Source organism: Drosophila subobscura, chromosome J (assembly GCF_008121235.1).
Source record: "Drosophila subobscura isolate 14011-0131.10 chromosome J, UCBerk_Dsub_1.0, whole genome shotgun sequence".
Taxonomy (NCBI): domain Eukaryota; kingdom Metazoa; phylum Arthropoda; class Insecta; order Diptera; family Drosophilidae; genus Drosophila; species Drosophila subobscura.
Window position 1 is genome coordinate 19887381 of NC_048532.1, and position 10603 is coordinate 19897983.

The following is a 10603-nucleotide window of genomic DNA, read 5'->3' on the forward strand; positions in this document are numbered from 1 at the left end:
TCGGGTTGCCAGCAATGCAAATAAGCGGAGAGTTAACCAAGAAATATTATTAACAAACCATTTCAAACGTCAGCCTGGCTGGCTGTCAGCGATGTTGCAAGTTCCCCCCAATCCGTATCCCGTATTCAGTGACGACTTATCAACGCCATCGAAGTGCTGCCACTGCCAGTGAATGCGTCACTAATGACACACAAAGAGTCCTGCACCACAGTGCAGCAGTGCAACAAACACACAACTTCCAATTCCACAAACAATGGCAAACAAAGCGAAAGAGAAGAAAAAATAAGGAAAAAACTGAACTGTTTTACATTTGAGGCGCCCCACCGCTGCTCGCTCACCTGGCGCTGCGGCCTAAGTCGCCGCCGCTGCTGCCGTTGCTGCGGCTGCTGTCGATTCACTTTCTTCCTAACCATATAAAAGCGGCGAATTTTCGTTGCAAGCACATTATTCAGTTGTGGAAAGTCGTTGCGTGCAGCTCGTGGCATCTCAACAAAGTCCCCCAAAGTCTACAGTTACATTTTGTGTTTCCTTTGTGATCTCGAACGATAACGAACTCGACAAAAAACCCAAGTTAAAATGGCATTCAAGGTGAGCAGCAGCGGCAGCCAAAGGATTAAGGATACTAAAATGTGCACAAAGAACTGTAATCATATAAACCCACAAGGATTTATGTGCCAAGAAGAGATCGCAAAGATCAAGTGAAAGAAGTGAACAAGAAGTGCATGTGGCTATATAATGAAAAGATATTGGGCTCAACATTTATATGAAGTGGTGATGTGAAAAATTAAAGATAGATTGGGTATACAATTTGGGAAGAATATCTCAAATATTCTGGAATTTCGTAGTAAGAAACTGTATTAAAACAGTCCTTGGAAGGGAATATATAAATCTTATAGTAGCAGTAAGAAACATAAATTAATTCGTACCAATCATGACTGTTTTTTAAACACATTTTTAAAGAAAATATAACAGACTTCAGGTAAAAGTAATCTCCTGCTGTAAGGGAATTCTTTTAGATTTTATTACGTATCACAGGTAGACCCACTCCCCCGAAACTGCCTCAAGAGTTTGTACAGCATTGCAGACAGCAAAAACCTCAACGAAACCACAAAGAAAAGAGCCACAGTAAATACGTGGTTAAACAATAGCTCAAGTCAGGCCACAGCAAACACTTCATTACGGCACTAACCACAAGGCAAAAAAGTAATGAAAAAAGAGCTGAATTATGTGCATTAGTTGTAAATGCAGCCATTTCATGGACAGGCAGTGACAGGCAACAGACCCGCCCCCCACTAATTGCAACAGTTGCAAATGCTGATGCTAATGTTGAGTTGTGAACAAAAACAATTAGCCAAGATCCTCGTTTAGTTGTTAATTATGCGCTTGCATTGCAGTACCTGATCTTTGCCTCGGCGCTGTGCCTGAGCCTGGCCTATCCGCTGGAGCATCAGCATCAGTACTACGACGAGAGCCACGGCTACGAGCACTTGGCCCAACACGAGCCAGAGCCGATACATGAGTATGGGCAGCATCATCAGATCGAGCGCATCTCGCTGGGCGAGGAGCACGGACACCACGAGCAGGCGCACTATGAGACCCACGAGCACGAGCACGAGGATGAGCATGTGGATTACTATGTGAGTGGGAGAGGATACACTGCACGCTGGGGGGGATCACTAAGGGTAGCTAATGGTTGTCTCTTGTATGTTTTATAGGCCCCTCCCAAGTATGCCTTCAAGTATGGCGTCAATGACTTCCACACTGGCGATGTCAAGTCACAGCACGAGACGCGCGATGGTGACACCGTCAAGGGCCAGTACTCGCTGGTGGAGCCCGATGGTTCCATTCGCACCGTGGACTACACTGCCGACAAGCACAATGGCTTCAATGCCGTCGTCCACAAGACCGCGCCCGTGCACCATCATGAGGAGCTGCACGAGCAGCATCACTACTAGACGAGACGCGACGAGACCCGCAAAGGACAGGCCCATAGACTACGTTTAACTTTGCACTAGAGTTAGCCAAATTCAGCCTCATCAGCCAAACAGAACAGAACAGAACAGACATCCAGAACGATCGAACGTGAAATCAGCTTCATATCTCGTAATTAGGAAACATCAGCGCACACACACATGCCACATGCCACACGCCACATGCCACAAGCCCCAAATGGCAAAAGGGGATGCCCAATCTCTTCCCTTGTGGTCATGCCTCCCCCCTCCTACTTCATAATCATTTGTACTCATATATATTTGTATTTTATTCTGTGATAGCGAATAATAATTTCTACGTACATCTTCCGCTTTCAACTGATCCTTAGTCACTCCTGCTCAGACGAATTTATCAATCTGTAATCTATAATCCTTAATCTTTAATCTATTTGTATGTCTTCTTGTTAAATCTGTTACAGAGATCAAACGAATGTATTGTAAATTGTGTAATAAAGTGTGAATTATGTACTTTTTATAAAATCAAACAAAAAAACAAACCCACCCGACTACTGGCCATAACTTTAAGCGTCGGGGGCAATCATTGAACTTGGGGGCTTGTCGGGATAGCCACGCCAGTCTTGGATTGAATGACCAAATGTCTGCATCTTGGCCAACTGGTTTGTGCGTTTGCAGCAATAAAAACTATTACCAGACATCGTTAGACACATTTTCCGGATCGCAAAACGAGTTGTGCGTTTTGTTTTGATTAAAATTATATAAGCTGCAATTGAAGAGTGGTATTAAAATGCTTCCTAAATGCCCAAAAACCAGCAGTTGGCGATATTTATGACTGGCAACAATACATAAACTCGAAATTGAACAATTAATTAGCTGGTTTACATGGAAATGATCATTTCAACCAAAATGTTTTCAAATTTGGCGCTCATATTCATATCCCAGCATTACTAAATACTGACTGAAATACTAACTGACTCCAGTTCCAGGTTTCCCTTTGGGGGATATTCTCTCTAATTCGTAGGGAATTTACTCTAATCAATTATATAACATTATAGTTTAAATTCTTATAGTCTTTTCTTGCTATTAATAATAAATAGACCATCAAAACCAAGGAAAATTATTTATATTTTGAAGTATATTTTAAAAACGAGAAAGTATTTTTCGATCATTTATTCAAATTGGGCGCTTTGATTCGTTTTCCCCCTCAGCCGATATACCGATATATCGATAAGCCAGTTCGCGTTAATGTGATAAGAAAGGGGCAGAGTACGGGGCCAAAAAGAAAATATATCAATGAAAACGTAGCCAAAACACCGCAAAATAAACAAAATGCTAGAGAAAAATAAGTATGTGCCACGGGTCAACCAGGTAAATCATATAAACAACTTAAGGAGCCTACAAACCAACACCATCCCTTTCAGATAGACGCAATTTCACTCAACAAAGATATTGCCCGACTGATACGAGATAATCTGCTGGAGAACCTTCAGGCCATATCGGTATGTACAGACAAATATAAACATAGTCCGTGCAACAAATTCAAAACCCTAAATCTCCCCTAGCCCGTGCTATTCATCAAATTCCAGCCAGAACTCGATTTGCTTATACAATCTGCGATTTGGTTCGGATCCGTTGGCAAGCGATGCTCAACCTTTGGCCAGCAACTGCTTGTCCTAGCCTACGATGCGGAGAAGCTTACTGTTTCCAGGCTGGTCCTCCACTTTGCCCTGACCGTGCTGCCCGGCTATGTGAAGAGCTGGGAGGAGCGAAGACTTTCACGGCGCGTCGAGTGGTTTAGCCAGGCCATAACATGGGCTGAGAACAGCGCCCTGGTGCTGAATATTCTTAACTACTTTCGGTTCCTAAAGACAGGACGGAAGCCCACGTTAATCGACTATTTCCTTGGTCTGGACTACATTAGTCTGCGCAACAATCAGCGACGCGATATTGGATACAAGTACCTGACTCGCGAGCTGCTCTGGGGTGGGTTTATGGTGAGTATTTCTTGTGGGTTCTATGGTATCATCTATTTAACTTAGTAATGTTCTTTTAGGAAATCCTGGGACTGGTTCTACCCATCATTAACTTCCGAAAACTACAAAGGCTGCTGAAGTCTTGGACTTCGGGCCAGCAATTTAGCGGCAAGCGACGAGAGCTGGACACCAGGGAGCTCCTGGCACCAAAGATGATGGTGGGCACAACGTGCACCTATTGCGGTGAACGTCCCACCCTTCCCCATCACATGGGCTGTGGTCATATCTATTGTTATTATTGTTTAAGCGCCAATGTTTTAACCGATGCCAGCTTTTGCTGCACCATTTGTGGTGTTGCATGTGCGAAGGATGGTGTGCAAAGTGTATAAATGTTAAATATGGTGTGCATGTAAAGATTTTATACTAGTGTTAAACGAATAATGGGCTGTAAACAACAAATACAAAATATATTTACCATTCCGCCAAATTTTTAGACAGTATTGGTCAATTTCACACATACAGTATTGGTAGTCACAGAAAAAAATTGATACATTCGCGCACGAGCACCGAGTTGCGGACACTAAACACCGAATTTCATAAAATTAAGCACTTCTATAAAAATTCGCATAGTTTTAAACGAAGCACGGGAGTGTACTGAACCACGGAAAACTGCTAATCAATCAAAAACTTTCATATAAACTTAATAAAAAGGTAAGAACTTGCGCGTTGCGGACTACGTAAAAAGCGCGCGAAAATACTGAACAGCTGTTGCGTTCGTGGCTGGCGTTGCCACCGAGCAGAAAACACGAATGAAAATAATAGTATTAAGTTGTTTCTCCCATTGAATTCACTTAAAAGTTATCTTTAAAGAATAGCAAGTAATTAGTTAGTCATAAGCTTACATTTAATTTGAGTCGCAATTTGTTATTTGCAATTGGTCAAAAACAGCTGCCCATGGCGATCCGGCAACGCCAGCACTTTGTTATTATCTCATTTTTTCTGCTGCGCATTTCGCCTTTGTCCGTTTTTAGAAGAAAACATTACGCCTAAACATACACTTAAGTTGGTCAGCCAAACCCAAGTATCTAAAAACTATTAATTTCGGTACACATTGCGTAATTGCGGGCAAGAATTCCAAGGCGTCACCCCCGAAAACAAGCAAATTTCAAGAGCAAACAACTAAATTGAAAATCCAAAACGAAACCGAGACAGTGGGCAAATATCACAAAATACTTTGCGACGCGGACCCCAGCCAGCAACAAATTGCGTATATATTCGTGGGGCAGCAGCAACAGCAGCTGATTTCACATATCAAGGTCAGTAAGGTGGCGATTCGCAAACAAAAACAAGGCGTAATATTAAACAATCCGTCCGTCCACTTTGTCTCTAGCAGAATGCTCGAACTTGAGATTGTGCCCGAGAACTCGATGAGCTGCGATGCCTGGGAGTTTGTCCTGGGCATGCACTTCTCGCAGGCCATCTCAATCATACAGTCTCAGGTGGGGATCATCAAAGGTGTCCAGGTGCTATATTCGGACACAAATCCACTGGGCGTGGACATAATCATCAATCTGCCACAGGATGGTGTGCGCCTGATCTTCGATCCCGTTGTGCAGCGTCTGAAGACAATAGAGGTGTTCAACATGAAGCTGGTGAAGCTGAAATACGGCGGCGTCTACTTCAACTCGCCCGAGGTGTTGCCCAGCATAGAACAGATCGAGCACTCGTTCGGTGCCACCCATCCGGGCGTGTACGATGCGGCCAAGCAACTCTTTGCCCTGCACTTCAGAGGCCTCAGCTTCTACTTCCCCGTCGATAGCAAACTGCACTCTGGCTACGGACATGGTCTTGGCTCATTGGTTTTCCTGAACGGTGCCTCGCCGGTCGTGTCTAAGATGTCTCTGTACGCTGGCAGCAATGTCGCGGAGAATCGTGCTCCTGCACTGCCCCTGGGCTGCTACCACAGACAAATGTATCTCGAATCGGCCACAGTTCTGCGCTCCTCCTATGGCCACACCAAGGGCCTCAAGCTGAATCTCTTTACGGAGGGTTCGGGTCGTGCCCTGGAGCCACGTCGGCAGTGCTTCACGCGCGAGCTGCTCTTTGGCGACAGCTGCGAGGATGTGGCCACTAATCTGGGTGCGCCCAATCGCATATTCTTCAAGAGCGAGGACAAGATGAAGATACACAGCTCGAGCGTGAATCGGCAGGCGCAGAGCAAGCGCAGCGACATATTCTTCAACTACTTCACGTTGGGCATCGATGTTCTCTTCGACGCTCGCACACAGACATGCAAGAAGTTCATTCTGCACACCAACTATCCGGGCCACTTCAATTTCAACATGTACCATCGCTGCGAGTTCCAGTTCCAGCTGCAGACGGACCACCAGCACAGTGATAACCTCGATCTGATGACGCCCTCAAAGCAAGACTATGTGAATATATCTGCCTACACCAAATGGGATGAGATCAGCGGCTCTCTGTCCACGTCGGAGCGGCCAGTGGTGTTGCATCGTGCCAGCTCAACGAACACGGCGAATCCCTTTGGCTCCACCTTCTGCTATGGCTATCAGGATCTTATCTTCGAAGTGATGCCCAACAATCATATTGCCTCTGTGACGCTCTACAATACAGCGCCGCCCCGGCAGCCCGCCCACACCTGGCAGCAGCACAAAATGCAGGACATTCGCCTGACAGTGGCCTAGAGTATAGTACAGATGGGCCCCAGTACAGGTCTTTAGCTGCTATGTGGATGCGGGCTCTATGATGCTTTTGTGTGAATGTGAAGGAAGGAATGATCGTCTTATCGTGTCGTGTGTTTTAATCTATAAGCTACAACAATGATCTAACCCTAGGCATAACGTAGATACATGCATATATATATAAATATTATATATAGAATTTCTATTGTAGGCTAAGCAAAACTCATCAGACGACTCATCATCTCTGACCACGTTCATTCTGCGGTATTCCATTGTGTTAAATCGTTTCAATTCGGACGAGACGCGACCCGACGCGACGCATTAACTGACAATTAAGTAGCCTCGTACTTTTAACAAATTGCATGTCGTTATAAATATTTCAATACTTTTAAGCTCAAAAAAGAAACAAACAAAAATCGACAAAAAAAATATACATAATATATATAATTATTATAAGGTTTCGACAAGACATCTGCTGGCCTTTTCTTTATCTATTATTGTAATTCCCGATCGGCTCTTAATTCCAGCAGTCGTTTAGAATGCCAGAACAAGCCACAGAACAGGAAACAGCAGCTGTGCCACAGCAGAAGGTAGTGCCTGAATATGATCCCAAGATACTGCCGGACATGCTGCCCGTTTACTACAGGCGTTTGTTTCCGCATCAGCCCTTCTACCGCTGGCTCTCCTATGGACTATGTAAGTGCATACACCCTTCCTCTACGTAAACCTATACAATAATCCTCTCTTTTCTCCAGATGAGGATGGCGTCTTTTGCAACCGCGAGATATCCTTCACCCTACACGATGACATCTACATTCGTTACCTTTGCTTTGACACACAGGCGGAGCTGGAGAAGGAGATTTGCTCGCGTAATCCGTTCAAAATCGACATTGGACCCGTGATGCACACGAGGCCCAAGAATTTTCGCATTGTCCCCGGCGGTCTGTCGCCCGTGCAACGTGAACTGGTCTTCGATATCGATATGACGGACTATGACGAGGTGCGAACCTGTTGCTCGGGTGCCGAGGTGTGCCTCAAGTGCTGGAAATTCATGGTGCTAGCTGCACGTGTCTTGGATCCCGCACTGCGCGAGGACTTTGGCTTCGAGCACATACTCTGGGTGTTCTCCGGGCGTCGTGGCATCCATTGCTGGGTGTGTGACCATCAGGCGCGTCACTTGGATGGCCGCGGACGCTATGCCGTGGCCGAGTACCTGAATATTATCAGCTACATCAATTTCATGGGCAGCAACTCGCCGAGATGCCAGATGGGAGATCGTCCCCATCACAGCTTGAGGCGTGCCTCGAAAATCTTAGAGCCCATGTTTGAGGAGATCATACTGGAAGATCAGAACCTCTTTGGCACGCCCAAGGGCGTCAATAAGCTGCTGCACATGATCCACGATGACGGAGCACGCACAGAGTTTGAGGGGTATCTGCAGAAGAGCCACGAGGATGGAGCACATTCCAGGTTGATTTGGGAGAGCTTCGTCAAGTACTCCAATTCCATGCGCACCTCGGCGGCCAATGTGTGGAGTCGCAAGCTGAAAAACATTGTCCAGGAGGTGCAGCTGTGTCTGCTCTATCCCCGTCTGGACATCAACGTGACCAGGGGATTCAATCATTTGCTGAAATCTCCATTCTGCATCCACCCGGCCACTGGCAAGGTCTGTGTGCCATTCAGCGTCAGCGCGGTGGCGAAGTTCGATCCCACCACTGTGCCCACCATCACGCAGCTGCTGCACGAGATCAATGCGTTTGATGACAAGACCAAGAGCTACATGGAGGCAGCCGAGGACAAGAGTCGCATCAAGGATCACAAGAAGACGAGCATGTTCAAGGGCGTGGTCGTGTTTGAGGAGTTCCTGCGCAAGCTGGAACGCAGCAACAAGGAACGCACCAACGCCTTGCAGTTCTGAAGAAAGTGATGGATAGATCGGATGGAATTGCGGCTTTTGATGTTACTTTTATTTATGTATTATTATGATTAGGCTACCAACAATAAATAGACTAAACGATTGCCCGTGAGCTCACTCTCCGACTCTCACATACAACTCAGCCGCACCTGCGGCACCACATTGCCGTCCTTGTCGTTCCAGTTGACCTCAACCTCCAGTTGAAATAGTCCATTCTCTGCGGCCGCTGTGCCAGGCAGGCTGGCAAGTATTTCCTTATCGCCAGCTCGTATCTTAAACAGGGACTGCTCATTTGGGCCATCGCCACCGGCCTCGCCCGACTGTGGAAGTGTTATTCTGATTTTCTGTGGCAATACGCTGCCCTTGCCCAGCACCAGTGTGGCATTCGCCTCATCGTCGCCGTGCCAAATGTACAAATCATCCTCGACGAGCACACAGTCGTCGGCCTTCTGCAGCTGCTGCTCGAGGGGATCGAGCAGGCAGACTGCCTGACGGGCACAACCAATGGCCACCACCTCGTCCGCCGAGTGGCTGTTGTGCAGCTTGGCATCGGGGAAGCGTGAAGCCACTGCCGCCTGAAGCTTGGGTATCTGCATGGTGGCTCCGAGCAGGACAATGTGGTCGACGCGCTTCAGCTCCGGGCGCTTCTGCTGCGCCTGTTCGATGCATTCGCCTAGCTGCTGTATCAGGCTGTTGATCACCGGCTGGATGAGGCTCTCAAAGCGAGCACGCGACATCTGGGCATTGAAGTCCACGCCGTCCATCAGGGAGTCGATGTACAGCTGAGTGGAGGGCATCGTCGTCAGGGTGTGCTTGCAGTTGGCAGCTGCTGTGCGGATTTTGGCCAGCGAGCGACGCGACTCGTGCGGATCCAGTTTGTACTTCCTTTTGAACTCCTCGCAGATGAACTGCACCAAGGCCTCGGTGAACTGGCGGCCACCAATGGCGAACGGCCCGAAAGTGGCCAGCTCGATGAAGAACCCATTCTGCACGGCATACAGCGCGAAATCGCTATACAGGCCACCGCACTTAATGGTCAGAACATGCTGGCGCGTCGCCAGCTCATCCTCGCCAATGTTATAGCCCAGAACGGCCGCCGTGGGCTCGGCTATGATCTGAGCCACGTGGAAGCCGGCAGTTTCGGCAGCGTCTGAGAGCAGCTTGAAGGCCTCGGCGGGATAGTAGCTGGGTATGGAGAGCACAGCAATGGGAGCCTGATCCGCATCGGTATAATATTGATGGGCCAGCTCCAGTTCGGCGCGCAGCAGCTCCATCGTGACCTGGTAGGCACTCAGCTCTTTGGTCACAATTTTGTCGTCTTGGTCCTCCTTATCAGAGGGCACCGCGTGCTCCATGCGGAACACGAGCTCCTCCTTGTCAAATTCGCAGGGAATATCCTTCAGGGCATTGGTAAAAATTTGCTCGGTCAAATGCTCTTTGGGCTGTAGCAGCTGGAAGCTGTGTGCCACCGCCTGCTTGGGCCGAGTGGCCATCTTCTGTTTGGCCGTCAGACCGCACTCGATCTCGGAGTCGCCATCCCACAGCAAACACGCTTGCGAGACACGATCGCCCTGCTTGTTCGCGATGACTTCAGCCTTGCCATCGGCCTTTACGTAAGCAATGCAGAGGGTGCTGTTGCCAATCTTGATGCCGAATCGTGGCCACATCGCGTTTCAGTTATTTGAGTCAGACAAACACAGGGGAACTTATTAATAATTTGGAAATTCTTAGTGTAATGTAATCTAAATCACGCACGTTTTTTCCTCCACGCGCGGTAGTGTTGTCAGTTAGTGCTGGCTAGCGATTCACAGATTGACGAACAGTACTGTGAAACGCGCAACAGCTGACGCGTATCGGCATGCAGCTCTGATTATGTGCAAGTTATTCAGCACTAGCTGGGAAATATGTAAACAAAACAGTTGGGAAAAATTGCAGAAAAATCATTAAAATCCACGCAAAAAACTAGTACTAGAGGGTGTGAGGAATTTACTGAAGCTGCAGTGTCATTCGCACAGGTGAAACTACCGAAAGTCGTCCGTGTAGTGGAGTGTAGAGGAGTCTGGT

At 47.4% G+C, this 10603-nt stretch overlaps 6 protein-coding genes across 8 annotated transcripts in view; 4 read left to right on the forward strand and 2 right to left on the reverse strand.

The window, feature by feature from the left end:
• The window catches only part of LOC117895801 (HIV Tat-specific factor 1 homolog), a 44825-nt gene extending 40302 nt beyond the window's left edge, over positions 1-4523 (reverse strand). The window contains exon 1 of the mRNA XM_034803722.1: positions 4398-4523. Coding sequence (XP_034659613.1) covers positions 4398-4440 — 43 coding nt within the window. The 5' untranslated portion in view covers positions 4441-4523. The remainder of the gene's footprint in view (positions 1-4397) is intronic.
• Positions 463-2407, forward strand: LOC117895811 (adult-specific cuticular protein ACP-22). Its single transcript, XM_034803737.1, has 3 exons — positions 463-588; positions 1395-1637; positions 1716-2407. The coding sequence occupies exons 1-3, from the start codon at positions 577-579 to the stop codon at positions 1953-1955; spliced, it is 495 nt and encodes a 164-aa protein (XP_034659628.1). The 5' UTR covers positions 463-576; the 3' UTR covers positions 1956-2407.
• Positions 3186-4361, forward strand: LOC117895809 (peroxisome biogenesis factor 2). The gene is made up of 4 exons (XM_034803735.1): positions 3186-3317; positions 3371-3448; positions 3512-3943; positions 4003-4361. The coding sequence occupies exons 1-4, from the start codon at positions 3279-3281 to the stop codon at positions 4309-4311; spliced, it is 858 nt and encodes a 285-aa protein (XP_034659626.1). The 5' UTR covers positions 3186-3278; the 3' UTR covers positions 4312-4361.
• On the forward strand, positions 4496-8656 carry LOC117895806 (DNA primase small subunit). Of its 2 annotated transcripts, none has more exons than XM_034803731.1 (3): positions 4496-4633; positions 7155-7320; positions 7380-8656. In XM_034803731.1, exons 2-3 carry the CDS (start codon positions 7164-7166, stop codon positions 8540-8542), a joined length of 1320 nt encoding a protein of 439 aa, XP_034659622.1. In that variant the 5' UTR covers positions 4496-4633; positions 7155-7163; the 3' UTR covers positions 8543-8656. The 2 variants fall into 2 exon arrangements, with proteins under 2 accessions (XP_034659622.1, XP_034659621.1); XM_034803730.1 differs by having other exon boundaries at positions 4502-4633; positions 7152-7320.
• LOC117895807 (UPF0183 protein CG7083) lies at positions 4916-7044 on the forward strand. 2 transcript variants are annotated; one of them, XM_034803733.1, is made up of 2 exons: positions 4916-5238; positions 5313-7044. In XM_034803733.1, the coding sequence occupies exon 2, from the start codon at positions 5317-5319 to the stop codon at positions 6625-6627; it is 1311 nt and encodes a 436-aa protein (XP_034659624.1). In that variant the 5' UTR covers positions 4916-5238; positions 5313-5316; the 3' UTR covers positions 6628-7044. The 2 variants fall into 2 exon arrangements, with proteins under 2 accessions (XP_034659624.1, XP_034659623.1); XM_034803732.1 differs by having other exon boundaries at positions 5316-7044.
• Positions 8569-10342, reverse strand: LOC117895802 (heat shock 70 kDa protein 14). The gene has a single exon (XM_034803724.1). The coding sequence runs from the start codon at positions 10204-10206 to the stop codon at positions 8668-8670; it is 1539 nt and encodes a 512-aa protein (XP_034659615.1). The 5' UTR covers positions 10207-10342; the 3' UTR covers positions 8569-8667.
• Between the last annotated feature and the right edge of the window lie 261 nt (positions 10343-10603).